General features: G+C 40.3%; 1 protein-coding gene across 1 annotated transcript in view; it reads right to left on the bottom strand.

Moving 5' to 3' along the window:
- Positions 1–21,251, bottom strand: part of si:dkeyp-14d3.1 (transmembrane protein 132C) — an 807,657-nt gene that overhangs the window by 124,277 nt on the left and 662,129 nt on the right. The window contains exon 4 of the mRNA XM_034169759.1: positions 19,484–19,627. Within this exon, the coding sequence (XP_034025650.1) occupies positions 19,484–19,627 (144 nt within the window). The remainder of the gene's footprint in view (positions 1–19,483; positions 19,628–21,251) is intronic.

A 21,251-nucleotide genomic window follows, 5' to 3' on the forward strand; every position in this document is an offset into this window, starting at 1 on the left:
GGAGAACCTTCCAGAAGGACAACCATCTCTGCAGTAATCCACCAATCAGTCCTGTATGGTAGAGTGGCCAGACGGAAGCCATTCATTAGTAAAAGGCACATGGCAGCCAACCATGAGCTTAACAAAAGGCACCTGAAGGACTCTCAGACCATGAGAAACAAAACTCTTTAGCATGAATGCCGGGAGTCATGTTTGGAGGAAACCAGGCACCATCCCTACAGTGAAGCATGGTGGTGGCAGCATCATGGATGCAGCAATGTACAGAAACATTTTGGATGAAAACCTGCTCCAGAGTGCTTCTGACCTCAGACTGGGGTGACAGTTCATCTTTCAGCAGGACAATGACCCTAAGCAGACATCCAAGATATTGAAAGAGTGGCTTCAGGACAGTTAACTCTGTGAATGTCCTTGAGTGGCCCAGCCAGAGCCCAGACCTGAATCTAATTGAATATCTCTGGAGAGATCTGAAAATAGCTGTGCACTGATGTTCCCCATCCAACCTGCAAAGAGGTGCTACAAAGAGGAATGGGCATCATATTCAAGAAGACTTGAGGCTGTAATTGCTGCCAAGTTGCATCAACAAAGTATTGAGAAAAGGGTGTGAAGACTTGTGATTTCTTAGATTTTTATTTTTAATACATTTGCAAAAGTAAAAAAAAAAAAAAAACTTTTTTCATGTTGTCATTATGGGGTGTTGTGAGTAGAATTTTGAAGGAGAAATGAATTTATTCCATTTTGGAATAAGGAGGTAACATAACAAAATGTAGAGAAAGTGAAGCGCTGTGAATACTTTCTGGGCGCACCAAAAATTATTTAAAATAAACAGGGACATTTTTTTTTACAGTGCAGCCATCACAATTTGGTCCTTGTCAAAGTTACTAAAATCTTCCGTTTTGTTTTTCTTCTTTTTTTGCTTCAAACACATCATCTTCAAGAACAGAATGTACAGTAACTTACTGTGTAATACATCTCACTCACTGACAGGTGTCATTGTAATGAGATAGTCAGTATTATTTACTTCCCCCATCAGTGGCCACAGTGTTATGGTTGATTGGTGTATTTACAAGGAATCAGTGATGTGCAGCATTCTTCCCGAGGCATTTACACGTTGCCTCTTCAATTTGGGAAACAATGTTTTTCTGTAAAATGTTCCTCTATTTACCACTAAAAGCAAAGCATTAATCCTGTTCTTCAATATTCCCTTACTGGGAAATTTCTGTCTTGATGGACACATGGTGGTTTCATGTACACCAAATGACTTGTTGTGGACAAAACAACCATCTTTCTTTCTACAGATTTAAATCAGATGCAGAAAGATGAGCTAACTCTCTGAAGTAGAATGTTTAGCAAATATGTCAATAATGGTAACCTGTTACTCTCATCTTATTCGTGCTTGAATGATATCTGATAATTTTAATAAAACAGACTCACAGGAGTCTGTAGGATTGCCCTGTGTGTGTTCGTGTGCACAATCCAGCGGGTAAAATGACACTGATTTATGTTGAAGTCTGGCACTCAATCAACATTTTTCAAATACACTGGATTTGAAAAATGGATCAATATAGAAATTCTAACATTGACTCAACATCTACATTCACCGTAGTTATTCATTATAATATTCAACTTATTATAATAAATGTGAAAATCACCAAGTAACACATCTGCTGCTTTATGTGAAAAATACTCCACATGGTTTTCTGACAGAAATTAAACTCAATCAAAATACAGGTAAGGAGCCCATCCAAATTTTAATGGTGTATCAATGTCATATTCTGATGATGTGACAATATTGAGAGATTTGACATTGAAGTGACATTGGTATCAAGTTGATTCAGGTCAAAACACAATATAACCAAAAGAGAACCTTGATTCAAAGGTGCTGTGCCTTCTGGGACGTTACTGTGTACACAGATTTGGGAAGAGAAAACATCAGCACAGGTTCTCAGATATATTAACTTTTTAATTGGTGACCATTTGTTCTTTCTCTATAATGATTGCTCGAGTGCATGGGTTAATTCAGGCAGCATCAATGTCATGTCAAACTGCTGTTAAAGGTGTAACATGGATTGCAAAGACTGCAAAGGGGTGTTGATTTGTTTTAATTAAACAGTCAGATACCACTGGTCCACACCAGTTCAAAGTCATCTGCTGGGTGCCAACTTACTTGTCAGCAATTTAGCATCAATAAATGTTGCACTCACAAAGGCATCTCAGACCAAAGCACTGTCTTAGATTGGCCACTCCTCCCAACCATCTCTTGTAACATCCTCCATTCTCTAAGCTCAGGAGAAGGAACGTCAGTTGGAGCCGTTCTGCAGCATGAAGAGCTGTCCATCTCAGGAAAACAAGACTTTGTTGATTCTACCATCGTCCTATGACATGTTTGTTCAGATGCTTTCTAAATCCTGTGAACTTGGTTTCTAAGAGACAGCAATTTCTGGAATGTTGCTGCTGTCATCTAGAAATACGAGGTCTGTCCATAAAGTATAGGTCCTTTTTATTTTTTTCAAAAACTATATGGATTTCATTCATATGTTTTTACGTCAGACATGCTTGAACCCTCGTGCGCATGCGTGAGTTTTTCCACGCCTGTCGGTGACGTCATTCTATTGATCTCTATTGAACTCTATTGATCCAGGACGTCATGAGAGAACAGAGACGTTTCAGAAGAAGTCGGTTTCAGCATTTTATCCGGATATTCCACTGTTAAAGGAGACTTTTTTAATGAAAGACGTGCGGACGGGTCCGCGCGTCGGGACGCAGCCGGCGCGATGTGGTGGCACAGGAAAAACACCTCCGTGTTGATAACCATTTGTAAAATCCAGGCGGCTTTTGATGGCTTTCAGTGGAGTGAGTATATGAGAAATTGTTTAACAGCTGGACATGTCCCAACTTGTCCTTAAGGCTTCCAACAGAGGTGTTTTTCCTGTGGCGGAGCATCGCGGCGGCTGTGAGCCGACGCTGCAATCCGCCCGCACATCTTTCATTAAAAAAATCTCCTTTAACAATGGAATATCCGGATAAAATGCTGAAACCGACTTCTTCTGAAACTTCTCTGTTCTCTCACGACGTCCTGGATCAATAGAGCCTGAAATGTGGAGGTTTTCAGCTTGAAACAGGCTGACGACGGCGCCTGAGAGCTCTGCGCGACGTCTCGCACTGTGGGAAGTCCTTAAAGCGACAGTATCACCTCAAAATCTCTCATCAGACGTTAAAATTTTCACTGAAAACCAGCTTAATTTTTCAAACCGTGTCCACTTCGATGTGTCTCACAGGTTTAGAAAAAATTTTGATCAAACAAAGCGCCAGTCTCTCAGCAACTTCTCAGACAAAGGAATTCCGACGAGGGGCTGGACGACTCCTCCCACAAGGAGTGCTCACAGGCGAATGACGTCACCGACAGGCGCGGAAAAACTCACGCATGCGCACGAGGGTTCAAGCATGTCTGACGTAAAAACATATGAATGAAATCCATATAGTTTTTGAAAAAAATTAAAAGGACCTATACTTTATGGACAGACCTCGTAGAGGTGGAACAGTACAAATCATGGTTGGGGGGCAACAAACATCACCTTAGTATTTCTTCTGTTTTTCTAGTTGCTTAATGCTGACAAATTACACTGTATTTGTTGTGTTTCTGATGCTTGATTCTGCTTTTTTCTTTTCTCTCTGTTTGAAGTGTGGGCGATACCGGGAATTTTGGTATTGATCCGATACCAAGTAAATACAGGCCCAGTATCGCTGATATCAATACCGATACTTTTTCATATTTAAGCTTCATAGATCCAAAGGATCCAAAAGACCTAGGATAGAATTTTGCCAAACATTGTAGGTGACAACAAAATACTTTATTATCACAATCAACATTTTTGTTTAAAAAATATCACTCAACACAACTTAAAACAAAATCTCCTGAGGTAGAGGGCTGACAAACCACAATACAAGGGTGCGCTGCTCCGTGTTGTGTGACACAGCACAGCGCTGCTCTTACAGATAGAGAGTAGACTTTGATGAATCTGCGCACGCAGCAGTCAGTGCATGTGGGAGAGAAAAAAAGCTTGAGTATCGATCTTTTTACACGAGGATTGTTCAATATCAATACCAATACCAATCGATATTAGGATTGATCCGCCTGACTCTACCGGAAACCGTCCTGTGCACTGGCAACATTTCCTGTTTTTCGTTTTGTGAATTGTTCTGTAATTTGTGTCTGTAGCATGGCCCAAGCAGAGGGTCACCCCTTTGAGTTTGGTCTGCTTGAGGTTTCTTCCTCAGAGGGAGTTTTTCATTACCAAATTACCTGTCTTCAATGCAGGTTGATGTAGCTCAGTGGAGGGCGATGTTGTACTGCAGGACCTCAATGCTTGGCGACAGTTTATGAACCTACGATGGGAAATTGTTCACCTTTCACCATTGGAGGTCGAGCTCATTAGTAGCGCATGCTGTGAAGCTGTAGTGTAGCTTGGCAGAGCTGATCGTTGACTCAACATTTGAGACGCCGCATGACAGAGTCTATATAAACCCGACATAACTGCAATTATGTTGACTGCTACTGATGCATTGAGACAGAATCTACATTCCTTCATATTTCATCATGCCAAAGTGATCTCATGGAGGTGGTGTGTCCAGTCAAGCCTCTGACGTTGGCCAGCAGAGGTCGGCAGAGGTGAACGGAGCAGTAGCAGTGTGCTGATGAAGGTGATGTAATGGCAATGGCGCTAATAAAAGCCAGAATTTTAGAACTTCAAAGACTGTACACATGTTGACAATTTTTTCAGGTCAACAACAAGCATCAGCGTTGCCGGGAAGAACTTACACATGTGAAATTTGGTTCTACATTACATTTTTATACCACATATTCGCCGTATGATGCCTGCACTGAACCATCATGTCTGTATTATGATGGTTCAGTACAAATAGGGCAGCACGGTGGCTTAATGGTTAGCGCTCTTGCCTCACAGCAACAAGGTCATGGGTTTGATTCCCACCTGTGGCCTTTCTGTGTGTAGTCTGCATGTTTTGCGTGGGTTTCCTCACACATTTAAAGACATTCAGGTTAAGTGAATTGGAAACTTTCTAATTGTCCAGGTCTCCCTTGCAAAAGAGGTCTCGATCTCAATGGGACTAACCCGGTTAACCCTCTGGGGCCAAGCTTTACTAAATTTTAAATAACTTTTGAATCATATGAGATAGAAACTTAGTTTTTTTTGCTGAAAAGTTAACTCCGTGGACCTTCGAGCCACCCATCGGCCATCTTTGTACTCCTCATAGAAGCTGTGTGATGACACATGTAATGTGAGTGTCCAATCAGAATTGGTTCACCGTCACATGGTTTTCCAAAATCCAATCATAGGGCAGATTTACCTCACGTGAAAAGCCAAATATCGTTTTCAGGAGTGATGTGTTACTTGTTGGCCCCTTTGAATAGCCCCCTGGGTGCTCCAATGAGTACATACTATTAGTACATAGTCGGTGTGCCTTGCACCATTACGCACAGCGATAACTGAAAGACGGAGAAGCTGGAGAGCCTCTGATGACAATCTCACGTGCTCAAACAAAGAGTGGGTAACTATCAAGATTGCTCCGCTAGTTTGCATGTGAATGTTACTGGATACCTCTGTTGCTTTCTCTGCGTAAAACACTGTTTACCATATCAATGGACAACAAAACACATAGACCATTTTGTATATATTGTTCAAAATGTGCATTTGTGTTTATTGTTTGAACCTTTCTGTTGTACAGTCTTTCCCACAAGACCTCAAATTAACTTTATAAAGTGTCAAAACAGTTGTTTATTATAGTTTGCTGTGTGTTTTGAATAAATGTGTGTGGAAAAGTATTTTTCGCTTTATTTTTTCCTTGCCTATTTTTGATTGTAAACCTTTATTACACTTATAAAACACAACAAAAAAACATATATTCTGAAAGCACAGGTTGTCCTGAAAAAAAAGAGACATAAAACGTGATTGTGGGATGCGGGGAGAGCTGTTAACACCAATAATAAATTATTTATGCCAGGCGAGTGAACTGTCCAAAAAATGCCCCCGACCCCCAGAGGGTTAAATAAAAGTTAAATTAAAAAATACATGTACTGTTCCATCACTCTTTTGAATGCACAATGCTATGTGGGCAGTTACTTGCTGTCTCTTTATACACGTGTAGTAAAGGTGCACATGCAAAACATGAATGCGCAGTTGCTACGGCAATGAAAACTAGGGGGAGAAAAATTCAGATTACAACACACACAGAGTGAGTGTGGCATTAGTCTCTGAGCAGGATGCTATTACTTACACAACAACTTTACAACAAGCAGTATTGCAATATGAATGTTTAAAATTATGTTCAGAACAAGTGGCTTGTTGATTAGAGGCACATTATTCATTCACATCTGGTTCTGTTCTGGTCCACTGCATTTTGAATCTGGTGCATTTAGCCTGGGGAGACTCTGGATTTCATTAACCTCGGGTTACTTCCAGCACGGTTCTCTATTTATAGAACTGAATGTCTGCATTTGCAGGTCCACACAGGAGGTCAATTTAAACTCACTTTCAATGTTTGATTTGTGTTATTTGGTCATCAATCATCACGACGCATGTGGTGACAGGTTCAGCCAGATTTGCTTGATCGATGTGAATTTTGTGGAAGAAAAGGCAGTGTGTTAAATTATCCAGGAACACTGTATGGATCTGTTGTCCAACTGGTAAATAATTTGCTGAGCAAGTAAATCAAACATGTTGGCAACAGCACCGAAGGTTACGCGAGTGCACGGGGTCAACAGAACACCGGCAACCTCAAACGTCGGTGTGGTGTGTTGATACACAGACTCACCACAGACTTTCTCACTGAGATAAATGAAACAAAGATGAAATGGCAGGACAGAAAGAAAAGAAAAAGGCGAAAAGAGAAATCTTTTAAAAAGCGAAAAACTCAAACCGTGTCATCAAAAAACTTTTAAAGAAAATACTCTGGCTTTACTTGCAACATGGTGAAATGAAAGTTGTGAACGAAGACGACTGTGAATGTTTCCACTTGCAACTTGGAGAAGGATGTAAAATATAAAAGATGAAAGACGTTCATTCCGTTGGGGGTCCTGGACAGACCTGCACCGTGTCTTTCAGCACTGACTGATGACTTTTTGTCCTGAAAATTTTGCTTCTTTTGAAGTTCACTTGCACCTTTAGGCAGAGACAGTTATTAAAAACATGGGTGCAGAAATCGAGCCGTCCCTGTCGGTGCCTCCTGTGGTGCACCGTCGGCAGTGTAACTCCAAATCAGTACTTTTACATCCAGCCCTGTTTGACACCTTTGACCTCAAATACACCCACCCCCAACAAGATGTGTACATTGAGTTTCTCTCTGTGAATCATCAATGAAACGTCCCGGAGGACCTAGCACCACTTTAATCGGACACATTAGGCAGCCAGCAGGAGAATACTTAAAGAAGAGTGCGTCTAGAGCTAACCCAGGAAATTAACAGCTCACCAGACAGGTATAAGCTGTGGCAGATATGAACGATGGGAGTAGGGGGCGTGAAGGTGCGTTTGGCTTGACAGAGACAATTAAGCTGTTCATTCTTTTCTGCATGAGCCTCAGCACTGCCGCCAGTGCTAGCAAGTGATATATATCAGTAAAAAGGTTTATACCAGACACCACGTACGTACAGCGTGGCCTAGAATCACTACAGGCCAGAGTCAGGGTTGTTATTCAAAAAAAGTAAATATTTACACATTACGCACAATTTTTAAGATGGCCATCGGGTATTGCAAAGGCTTCGCGAATGTCTGTACGTCTGTCTGTGCTTAGCATAAGTCTAGTCCTATTAATGCCAGAGTCTTCAAATTCTCAAGGAACATTCTTGGGACCCAGACCTTGAACACGTTCAAAGATGGATAACCTGGACCTATTTTAGGAGGTATTTTAAGAAGTTAAATATCACATTCTCTTTCATTCTGTTCCGTTTTCTTTTTTGAGTGGCGGGGGTGACAGCCAATCAGAGTACAGCGGCTCCTTGATGTCAGTGGCTGGTCTCTGTAAAACTGCTTAATTTATGTATTTATATAACATGTTTCTCATATATTCTCTAAAAGGTAGCGAGAAATAAACACTTCTGAAACTGAAAACACTGTTTTTGGAACCTAATAACACTTGAATTGATTTACAAGACATTTCATGGGTGTTAGCATGGGGACGTCATAGGCTAGCTGCAAACTGTTTCATTTGTGTGCAACTATAACCTCTTTGTTATATATTATGTAAAACCTAGCAAGAACTAAACACTTCTAAAACTGAAAATGCTGTTTTTGGAACCTAATAACACTTTTGAAATGATTTACAAGACATTTCATGGGTGTTAGCATGGGGGCGTCATAGGCTAGCTGCAAACTGTTTAATTTGTGTGCAACTATAACCTGTTTGTCATATATTGTGAAAAACCTAGCAACAACTAAACACTTCTAAAACTGAAAATGTTGTTTTTGGAACCTAATAACACTTTTGAAATGATTTACAAGACATTTCATGGGTGTTAGCATGGGGACGTCATAGGCTAGCTGCAAACTGTTTCATTTGTGTACAACTATAACCTCTTTGTCATACATTGTGTAAAACCTAGCCAGAACTAAACACTTCTAAAGCTGAAAACGCTGTTTTTGGAACCTAATAACACTTTTGAAATGATTTACAAGACATTTTATGGGTGTTAGCATGTGGACGTCATAGGCTAACTGCAAACTGTTTCATTTGTGTGCACCTATAACCTCTTTGTCATATATTGTGTAAAACCTAGCAAGAACTAAACACTTCCAAAACTGAAAACTGTTTTTGGAACCTAATAACGCTTTTGAATTGATTTACATGACATTTCATGGGTGTTAGCATGAGGACATCATAGGCTAGCTGCAAACTGTTTCATTTGTGTGCAACTATAACCTCTGTCATATATTGTGTATAACCTAGCGAGAACTAAACACTTCTAAAACTGAAAATGCAGTTTTTGGAACCTTATAACACCTCTGGAGGCATTTACAAGATATTTCGCTCTTGAAATGCGTTGAAAGATGTTGGGCTTGAGACCAGAAGATCCTCGGTTCAAATCACAGCCTGACGGGAAGATCACTAAGGGCCCTTGGGTAAGGCCTTTAATCCCCTATTGCTCCTGTGTTGCGTTATGATTGAAAATGTATTGCCTTGCTTTACTTGCTTGTCTGTGGATAGACTTGCACAGTGGCATACTAGTTAGCAGTGTTCCCTCACAGCGAGAAACTCATAGATTCGATTCCTACCTGTGGCCTTTCTGTGTGTAGCTTGTGTGTTCTCCAGGTGCTCCGGCTTCCTCCCACATTCAAAGACACGCAGGTTTGGTAGTTTGGAAACTTTAAATTGTCCATAGGTGTGCGTGCGGGTGTGAATGTGTTTGTTTGTCTAAATGTGGCCCTGCAACAGACTGCCGTGCTGTCCAGTGTGTACCCCACCTGCCGCTCTGTGACTGCTGGGATAGGCTCCAACCCCCCGCAACCCTCAGTTGGACTAAGCGACTAAGCAGTTGAAGATGAGTGTGTGTGTGTGTGTGTGTGTCTTGTCTCAGACCTCTATAGATAATTAAGGAGGCTGCTGGAGAATGTGTTTGTGAATGTGAATGTGCTTGGCTCAACTTAATAGATCTGGCATTTTGTGTGTGTGTGTGTGTGTGTGTGTGTGTGTTGTGCACAACATATGAAAATGTCTCAAAAACCAAACGGAAAACTCAAACATCCTGAGAAAATTTGCTGCATATCAAAGGCATGTGCCTCGCCTGGTTTTTATTTGTCCATGTGCCAAACATAAAATCAAAGCATCTGCTTTTTTTTTTTTTTGACTAGTTATTGATTTCATACAAACACAAGGCGATTGTCGTTGGACCACTGCCCTTTTGATTTATTTTGCGGTTGTGCTGGATTTAATAGGAATTATGGGGAGGGAATGTGAGCTGGAACTGCCAACTGACAGTTTGTTACTTTAAATGGTTTAAAAGAGACAAGCTGCAGATAAGGATCAGGGGAAGCATCAGATTGGATCCTCATCTTCTGGGAATGGATAATCTGTTCTTATCTTGAACCTTATCAGAAAAAGCCAACTTTAATTTCACATTTATGTTGTATTTCAAGTGTTGATGTAAAGTTTTGAACTTTGGCCCTGCATATCTGTCCATAAAGTTCTCCACATTCTATGAAGAATTCCAATGACAGATAGCTCCATATGGTGAGAACAACGTACACCTTCAGCAGGCATTAGGAACTGTATAGATCAAACTGAACTGATTTAAGAGAAATCAAAAACATAGAGGCAATTTTAGTGTCTTTCAATTATCTAGACCTGCGTTTGATTCCCAAACGCGCTACCTGTGTTCTTGTGTCACCTGCACTCTCCTAGTCCACCCAGCTGTACATGTGTGCCAGACTTAGCTGGGGAAGTAATTTGGCGTCACGTCCATGGGGAGGTGTAGACAGCACAGTTTCGCACCCAAGTCATCACATTTCGATGCAAATGGTTCATTTGGACCAAAAGTCACTATGTGATGAGTTGGGTAGCCAGGAAATGCCAAACATAACCCTAAAATAACCCCAGTCCATAAAGTCAACAAGAACCAAAACATGGATGAATGCTCCATGATGATGCAGAAATGAAGCAGATGCTTCTGTGCACAGTCAGAGAGGAATGATGCTATCCTCAAAAAAATGCATCTCCTCGCCCATCACTAAACGTTGCAGCAGAGCTACCTGACCTGTCACACAGTGACGTGAAGGGACATTGACCAAGTGTAAAAACGTGATGAATTGGGAGCAACAATGTGTTGGTATACAACCCCTGGTAAAAATTATGGAATCACCGGCCTCGGAGGATGTTCATTCAGTTGTTTAATTTTGTAGAAAAAAAGCAGATCACAGACATGACACAAAACTAAAGTCATTTCAAATGGCAACTTTCTGGCTTTAAGAAACACTATAAGAAATCAAGAAAAAAAATTGTGGCAGTCAGTAACGGTTACTTTTTTAGACCAAGCAGAGGAAAAAAATATGGACTCACTCAATTCTGAGGAAAAAATTATGGAATCATGAAAAACAAAAGAACGTTCCAACACATCACTAGTATTTTGTTGCACCACCTCTGGCTTTTATAACAGCTTGCAGTCTCTGAGGCATGGACTTAATGAGTGACAAACAGTACTCTTCATCAATCTGGGTCCAACTTTCTCTGATTGCTGTTGCCAGATCAGCTTTGCAGGTTGGAGCCTTGTCATGGACCATTTTCTTCAACTTCCACCAACGATTTTCAATTGGATTAAGATCCGGACTATTTGCAGGCCATGACATTGACCCTATGTGTCTTTTTGCAAGGAATGTTTTCACAGTTTTTGCTCTATGATTTCATCATCCCCAAACATCCTTTCAATTGATGGGATAAGAAAAGTGTCCAAAATATCAACGTAAACTTGTGCATTTATTGATGATGTAATGACAGCCATCTCCCCAGTGCCTTTACCTGACATGCAGCCCAATATCATCAATGACTGTGGAAATTTACATGTTCTCTTCAGGCAGTCATCTTTATAAATCTCATTGGAATGCACCAAACAAAAGTTCCAGCATCATCACCTTGCCCAATGCAGATTCATCACTGAATATGACTTTCATCCAGTCATCCACAGTCCACGATTGCCTTTCCTTAGCCCATTGTAACCTTGTTTTTTTCTGTTTAGGTGTTAATGATGGCTTTTGTTTAGCTTTTCCGTATGTTAATCCCATTTCTTTTAGGCGGTTTCTTACAGTTTGGTCACAGACGTTGACTCCAGTTTCCTCCCATTCGTTCCTTTGTTTAGTTCTGCATTTTCGATTTTTGAGACATATTGCTTTAAGTTTTCTGTCTTTACGCTTTGATGTCTTCTTTGGTCTACCAGTATGTTTGCCTTTAACAACCTTCCCATGTTGTTTGTATTTGGTCCAGAGTTTAGACACAGCTGACTGTGAACAACCAACATCTTTTGCAACATTGCATGATGATTTACCCTCTTTTAAGAGTTTGATAATCCTCTCCTTTGTTTCAATTGACATCTCTCGTGTTGGAGCCATGATTCACGTCAGTCCACTTGGTGCAACAGCTCTCCAAGGTGTGATCACTCCTTTTTAGATGCAGACTAACGGGCAGATCTGATTTGATGCAGGTGTTAGTTTTGGGGATGAAACTTTACAGGGTGATTCCATAATTTATTCCTCAGAATTGAGTGAGTCCATTTTTTTTTTCCCTCTGCTTGGTCTAAAAAAGTAACCGTTACTGACTGCCACAATTTTTTTTTCTTGATTTCTTATAGTGTTTCTTAAAGCCAGAAAGTTGCCATTTGAAATAACTTTAGTTTTGTGTCATGTCTGTGATCTGCTTTTTTTTCTACAAAATTAAACCACATGAATGAACAGCCTCCGAGGCCGGTGATTCCATAATTATTACCAGGGGTTGTACAGACTCTCATCTAGTGCAGCAGATAAGTGAAACAATCATGCAAATGGTGATAAAAGCATCACATTTGGCAGAAATATTCCTTAGACACTCCTCTTTTGAAAAAAATGATTGGCCACTTGACTTTTCAATCGGTGGTCAGGTAGGGGTCACTTGAAGAATTACACAGAGGTCAAAATTAAAAGATCCTCCAATCATATTGAAAAATATTCCACATTATTTGCCTGATCATAAAGATTCCAAAAAGGTATAGTTTGGACTATCTGTAACTGAATTCTATGGAGTTACGCGATAAAAACAGTAAGAATGGTGACAAAGATCAGTGTCATTTTGTACAGGGGTCAAAAGTTAAAGTTGCTCCAATTTTGGTAAAAAGTGATGCAAATTATTGGTTGAGCTAATAGGATTAATAAATGGAATACTGTTGACAGTGTTGAATGCTTGGTCTCCAAAGTAAAGGTCAAACAAAGTCTTCATCTATTGGATTCTATGACATCTGACATATGTTACCCTGTAACGTGGTAAGTAAGGATGATACATGATCCAAACTATTCCTTTTTAGAACCGTGTTAACTCAACTAGTAATTTGCATCACGTTTTACCAAAATTGGAGCAACTTTAACTTTTGACCCCTGTACAAAATGAAACTGACCTTTGTCACCATTCTTGCTGTTTTTAATCCCGTAACTCCATGGAATTCAGCCACAGATAGTCCAAACTATACCTTTTTGGAATCTTTATGATCAGGCAAATAATGTGGAATATTTTTCAGTATGATTGGAGCATCTTTTAATTTTGACCTCTGTGTAATTCTTCAATTGACCCCTACCTGACCACCGATTGAAAAGTCAAGTGGCCAATCGTTTTTTTTCAAAAGAGGATTGTCTGAGGAGTATTTCTGCCGAATTTGTTGCTTTTATCATCATTTGCAGGATTCCCCTCTAAATATTCTCTTATCTGCTGCACTAATCTACTTCATTTTATGGGAACTAGGACCACCGGCACCACTGAGCTTCGGAACCTACCCAGGCTTTAGCTGATGTTTGTAAAATTGGATTTTGCCTGTTTGTTCTTTACCATGTTACTCAATGTCAGCATGACAAAGATCATTGAAGTTGTGATGACACAATTTTGTTAAAGTCTGAACAAAACAATTGCTGCACTGAAAACACATATGTCCAAATGAATAAATAATGTATTTTGGATGGATGGGTGCTTGGAAAAGGCTAAAGAAAAAACAAAAATCACAGTGATTATTACTTTTGTTTGATGTCTATTTCATTGCAGACAGCACAAACACAAGAGATTCCATGTTTTGCGTTGTCACCCCCCGCCCCTTTTTTTGTTTTGTTAATATACATTAGGGCTGCCACGATTAGTCGTCTAGTCACGATTATGTCGGCTATCAAAGTTTTCATGCGACTATAATAATCAATGTCATCGTTTATTTTTTAAGCTTCGTTTCTCTCAAAATTGCTGCTGTAGCTTCTGCTGCCTTTCTGTCCTTGATGCACATGCACAGTAGTGGTAATCCGGGTCAGCCGTGATGTCACTGGACAAAGCAGAGAAGCTTGAATCTTCGACTGGACTGGGTTGCTTGACACGAGGACGTTTCACTTCAAATAGCAGAAGCTTCCTCAGCTAAAATTCTTGCTCTGGTAGTCTGACTTATGTCTTGACTGTTATAGAGAAGAATAACAGAAGCCTCAAATGCTGGAGTTTTAAACCCTCCAATAGGCTAGTGACTAAGCAAAAGCTCTAATTAGCACCTATTGTGCTCTAGTTAGCACCCTCCTAATGACAGGGCAGCTGTCCCTCCGAATGATGGGATGGATGCCTCTCCTGATGGCTCCCCTGATGACTCTCCTGATGACGTGAATGACGTCTGCATGCTGGTGCATTAAGCCGCAATTTATGTATGATCCGATTAGTCAACTAATCACAAAAATAATCGGTGACTAGTTGGTTATCAAAATAATAATTTGTGGCAGCCCTAATATACATCCATGCCTGGATGTAAGGCCAAAACACATGGAATAAATCATCACTTTTACAGCCAGTTTTCCTGTGACAAGTCAGGGGATGTAGACATGAACATCTGGAGACATGAAAAGTCACTGAATACGTCCTCAACTTCATTTACATCATTCATTTAGTAATGCACCACCAAAACAACCAGACAACTATGAAGGAGTCATAGTCTTCTGTGGTTGAGATGGAGAAACTGCACAGTACAACTTTTGTCTGCTGCATCACCGGTTACACAGCTTCATGATGAAATGCTATAGAGGAGAATTTTCTTAAAAGGAACATGCAAAATTTCAGCTGCAGCCTAGATATGATCTGTTTTCCAGTTTCACAGTAATCTTTGTGAAGTGATGATGTCAAATCCTTTTGACAACTGCTTAGCTGGTTCTACATTAATGGATGCTTGGGGAAAAAAAAAATGTCATCACAATAGCCTCATTAGTGTCCTATTTTTCTGAAAAACCAAACCTGCTACAGTGAGGAGAAAACAACCACAAATCTGATCATGTGGAAAGCTGTAATTATTTTCCAGGTGACCGTGAGCCATCGTGCAAGCGAGCATGGAAAAAACAAACAAAAAACAAAACAAAAGCTGTTCTCCATTCTGTTATGTCATTGCCGGTACTGAAGTCCTCTCTGTCCATATCAGTGTGCCTTTGAGTTCCGTGAAAGATAAATGCTGTGATAGATAGGCTAACCTCTGTGTGGATGTCATATTTATTAGCCTCAATCTGACAGTGGCATGCCATATAATTTTTCACAATGTTGTTGATTTAAAAGTTCCCACACTGTGTAAATCCTACACAATGGATGAGTAGTCTGATTGTAACCCTGGTGCATGAAGTGTTGTGCACAGTGGTGGCATTTGCAAGCACTCCAGGTACTAACTAAGTTGATATTCTGTCACCAAATTGAGGATTCAATAAGATAAATATATATAATTATATAACGGCTGAGTGGATCCTTGTCATTTCATTGGTGGGTTGTATGTCACGTGACATGGATTATTCATAACATTTGCCGTTGTGTTTCATTGACCGTGCAATAGTTGTTTTTCAGCATGCAATTTTGATGCTATATGAACTATGCTATTGCACACCTCGACCACTGCGTGCGCTCACACTACAGGGGCGGTGTTGAGCTAAACATAGCAGTTTGTTTTGCTGATGGACGATGACTTGAAAAGGCTACTTGTAATTGAGGCTCCTAATTTTTCACACACGCAGAAAACAAATCCACTACACTGTAAGCCGTCTAGAGGCATGAAGAGCTGTTAAGATGAAAAGCTAGAAAAATTCCTCGTGATTTTTTTTTGCTGGACTGAGGAACTACACAAAGTTTTTTTTTTAAATACATGAAGTCAGTGCACAGCATCACGGACTACATTATCACAATTTTGGACTCTTATTTAAAGTTTGTGTTGAACTTGTAAGTCCCTTTTCTGTTTAAAAATTAATAAAATATCATATGACAAGGATCTATTTTAGCAATAATATAAAACAAATAATGAATGTTTTTACATTCTACCAATGGAACAAATATTTAATTTGGTGAAAGCTGGAACATACCATTCATTCATACCATTCCACTCATCTTATTTGTTTAATCCACCACTGCTGTACACAAGTATGAGGAAAGTCCACACATTGCACTTGGAGTGGACTTTCACCACAAAATAGCCATTTTGACAAGATTTGAGTTCAGTATAGACTTTCCACAGCATTTCACCATGCCTACTTTATATATATATATATATATATATATATATATATATATATATATATATATATATATATATATATATACGAGGTCTGTCAATAAAGTATAGGTCCTTTTTATTTTTTTCAAAAACTATATGGATTTCATTCATATGTTTTTACGTCAGACATGCTTGAACCCTCGTGCGCATGCGTGAGTTTTTCCACGCCTGTCGGTGATGTCATTCGCCTGTGAGCACTCCTTGTGGGAGGAGTCGTCCAGCCCCTCGTCAGAATTCCTTTGTCTGAGAAGTTGCTGAGAGACTGGCACTTTGTTTGATCAAAATTTTTTCTAAACCTGTGAGACACATCGAAGTGGACACGGTTCAAAAAATTAAGCTGGTTTTCTGTGAAAATTTTAACGGCTGATGAGAGATTTTGAGGTGATACTGTCGCTTTAAGGACTTCCCACGGTGCGAGACGTCGTGCAGTGGTCCCAGGCGCCGTCGTCAGCCTGTTTCAAGCTGAAAACCTCCACATTTCAGGCTCTATTGATCCAGGACGTCGTGAGAGAACAGAGAAGTTTCAGAAGAAGTCGGTTTCAGTATTTTATCCGGATATTCCACTGTTAAAGGAGATTTTTTTAATGAAAGACGTGCGGGCGGATTGCAGTGTCGGCTCGCAGCCACCGCGACGCTCCGCCACAGGAAAAACACCTCCGTTGGAAGCCTTAAGGACAAGTTGGAACATGTCCAGCTGTTAAACAATTTGTCATATACTCACTCCACTGAAAGCCATCAAAAGCCGCCTGGATTTTACAAATGGTTATCAACACGGAGGTGTTTTTCCTGTGCCGCCGACCCGTTAAGTTAACAGGTCTGTGTGAGCCAGAATTCTTGCTGGTTGGTAGGGGGTCAAATACTTATTTTATGCAATAAAGTGCAAATTAATTATTTAAAAATCACACAATGTGATTTTCTGGATTTTTTTTTTTTTTTTAGATTCTGTCTCTCACAGTTGAAGTGTACCTACGATAAAAATTACAGACCTCTCCATTCTTTGTAGGTGGGAAAACCTGCAAAACTGACAGGGGGTCAAATACTTATTTCCCCCACTGTATGTGTGAAATACCAAGTGTTCCAGTGCTTTTGGAGGGCACTGTATCCTGTATAAATATTGCAGGGCTGGATCCAGAGTGAAAATTTGACAGATGCATTTTTGCCCAGAGATAAAATAAAAATCGTACGCGTCTTGTTATTCAATAATCTTCATTCTTTTATTCGTGTGCAACATACACTGTCACACTTCTTTTAATATATTTGTTATACTTCATGGACCATAGTGAACACTTCTTATTTGTATAAATATGATGTCCTAAAAAAACACTATAACAAAAATTGACATGGTGGATCCTTGATATCTGGACATAAATAGGAATAAACAAAATCTGTAGTTTTTGTCAAAAGCATTTCCTTTCAGACATTATTGGCATGAATGTCTTTCCATACATCTGAGCTGAGCTCTTACAGCTGCTGTGCTGCACGTCAGGATGAAATTTGTAAAGAAATACAGCACGTCTCATTTTGGGAGGAAAAAAATGTTTTAGTCGATTGTAGTTTCTTGTCTGTATTACGACGTTTGTAAGAGGTGTCATTTTATTTAAAGCGGCAATTCATTTTGAAGATATTAATTCTGACCAGACTCTGTCTAAGCAGAGAGCTGCACAGCATTTGGAGCTGTGCCAACAGAACAGAGGACGATTCTTGTTTCTTGACTGCAACAAGACAAGAGTCCCAGTTAGTGACTTTAATCCACACAAAAGTGACTCACGATATTTTAATGGCTTTGAGAGGGGTTAAGAAGTGGACTTACCGTTTCTGAAGAGCAGCGAATCAAAGAACCAATGAGCTAGTGGATCGAAGCATTGCTTCAATGGTTCACATTTCAAAGTGGAGTCACGCTGCAGAAACGGTTGATTACAGAGCCGCTGCAGACCAAACCCTGAATATCCGACTTTATTTGTACATCCGTATCACTCTGAAACTCGGAAAAATCTGTATAATTTACGGACAATCCATATAGGTTGACATGTATGGACGGAAAACCACCGAAAATGTAATTTCAGTCATCACAGAATTTCACCTTTCACCTTTCAAACACACTACTGTCTGAAAACTATTTATAAACAACTCACCGTTTCTTGCTGAAATAAGCGCCCAATTTTCCTTGCACAACTTTTTTCCTGGATGCCATGATCATCAACTCGACTGGACTGACGCTATGTTTGTTTGATCCGGTTTGAATTTTCCTGTGTACACCTGCGTGGTGCATTGTGGGATAAAATCAAAAGCTGTGTTCACCGCGGGGACACGTTTGGCACTATTCGGGATTATTCGAGATTTTTTTTTATAACCGATGACGATCGATGCATAAACAAAATCTGACCAATGCAACTGCATCGGTCCAAACCGGTCTGGATCCGGGCCTGTATTGCCATATGATATTTTGGCCATATTGTAGGCAAAAAAAGAAAAAATGCTTAAAAAGGCAGTGGAGCTCCCCCAGAAGCTGAAAGGCAAAAACAACAACAAAAAATGTTTAAAAAGGCAGGGGTCTGGGGGAGCTCTGAAAGGTTTCCATAAAGCATTTACTCAAAAAAAAAAAAAAAAAAAAGTCTGAAGGACCTAAATGACATGGTGAGATGCTGAAGAGCTTCACTCGTCATGTCCGAGACATATACATATTAAAACTGAATGGAATTGAAAGGCCAAAAAGACACCCAAGATTCACCTGGCTCAGGGAGAGGACAACCTCTCAAGATGTGGTGATGGACTGGTTGTCTACCTGCATGGTTGAAGTCCAGAACCCAAAAGAAATCCATGGTGTGGTTTATGTGGTAATGCGGGGAACCAGTACATGGTCCCACACAGTGTGGTTGTGCCATCATCAGGCTGGAAGACGAAGGGAATTAATGGACTAAAACATCCATAGACTATTTTCAAAGTGCTCATGCAGCATAAATCTCTGAAGTGCTGTCTATCATTATGCTGAGGATACAGTATATACAATAAAATGAAAAATAATCCCAGCAGAATGCCTTTATAAATGGATACAGTCCAAAATTCAGATTTTGGAACACAGTGTGGACAGATGTAACTGGATGACACTGCAGATTTGGCCTGAACAGCTTATGTGCACAATTCAATCATTATTTCTGCTGTCAATGATTTTTTTTTTTTAAAATGTGTCAATCAGTTGGGGAACTTACTGACCTTGACCACATCTTCATCTGTGGAGCGGCACGTGACTGCTTCAGACACATCTGTGATGGTGGCATCAATTCCAATGGTCACCACTTTAACAGGGACAGCGACTGTTTTCCCTGTTAGCACGGCGGTGTTCAGAATCTCAGAATCCTAAGAGGGCAGGTTGTGAGACACAGAGACAGAAAGATGGAGACATGGAGAAAAGAGATTAGGATAAATAAAGACACTGACATGACACAAGTCCACACAGTAACGCAAGATTTCAGACTTTTTGTGAAGTTGGTTCATGCCCAACTTCTTTAAAAAGGGTGTTTGCAGCCCAGAAAGTAACACCGATTAGTACTAAACATGAAAGCATGTTCGTCTGCCGACAACAAACAAATGTATCCTTTAATCTGTATCATTTCATACAGATCAGCAGGTGTTGCTGAGTTACTTTTTTAACATTTCACCACAAATATGTGTAAAAGACAAAATCCTTGTAAAAATGACCCCATTTCTCAAAGATAACATTTTTTTTTCAAACTGTCATTTCAGCTGATGAATGACATGAATGCCATATTACTCCATGCTGTGTAAAGAAGGGCATCCGGTGTAAAAACCAGTTAACACGTGGCAACCCTGAGTGAAAACAAGGGAACAGCTGAAGGGAATTACTTATTCCAAACTGAATGAAATTCATTTTCCCTCAAAATTCACCACACAACATCCCATAATGACAATTGGATTTTTTTTTTTTTTTTTTTTAGAGTTTTGGAAATGCATTAATGTAAACACAAACTAAGAAATCACATGCACATAAGTATTCACATCCTTTGCCATGAAGCTCAGAATTGAGCTCAGTTGCATCCTGTTTCCACTGATTATCCTTGAGATGTTTCCACAGCTTAATTGAAGTCCACCTGGGGTAAATTCAGTTGATTGGACATGATTTGGAAAGGCACACCCCTGTGTACATATAACGTCCCACAGTTGACAGTGTATGTCAGAGCACAAACCAAGCATGAAGTCAAAGGAATTGTGTGTAGACCATCGAGAAAGGATTGTCTCGAGACACAAATCTGGGGACGGGTACAGAAATATTTATGCTGCTTTGAAGGTTCAAATGAGCACAGTGGCCTTCATCATCCATAAATGGGAGAAATTCTGATCCACTAGGACTTTTCCTAGAGCTGGCCGCCTGTCTAAACTGAGCGATCCATTGAGAATGTAGCCAGGGAGGTGACCAAGAACCTGATGGTCACTCTGTCAGAGCTCTAGCATTACTCTGTGGACAAAGGAAAACCTCCCAGAAGGACAGCCATATTTGCAACAATCCACCAATCAGGCCTGTATGGTAAAGTGGCCAGACGGAAGCCACACCTTAGTAAAGGGCACATGGCAGCCTGCCTGGAGTTTGCCGAAAGGCACCAGAAGGACTCTTAGACCATGAGAAACAAAATTCTCAGGTCTGATAAGACAAAGATTGAACTCTTTGGTGAGAATGACAGGCATCATGTTTGGAGGAAACCAGGAACCATCCTTACAGTGAAGCATGGTGGTGGCAGCATCATGAATGCAGCAATGTGCAAACATCCTGGATGAAAACCTGCTCCAGAGCACTCTTGACCTCAGATTGGGGCAACGATTCATCTTTCAGCAGGACAGTGACCCTAAGCACACAGCCAAGATATCAAAGGAGTGGGTTCAGGACAACTCTGTGAATGTCCTTGAGTGGCCCAGAGCACAGGCCTGAATCCAACTGAACATGCCTGGATAGATCTGAAAATGGCTG

The sequence above is a fragment of the Thalassophryne amazonica genome, chromosome 5, assembly GCF_902500255.1.
Source record: "Thalassophryne amazonica chromosome 5, fThaAma1.1, whole genome shotgun sequence".
NCBI classification, from domain to species: Eukaryota; Metazoa; Chordata; class Actinopteri; order Batrachoidiformes; family Batrachoididae; genus Thalassophryne; species Thalassophryne amazonica.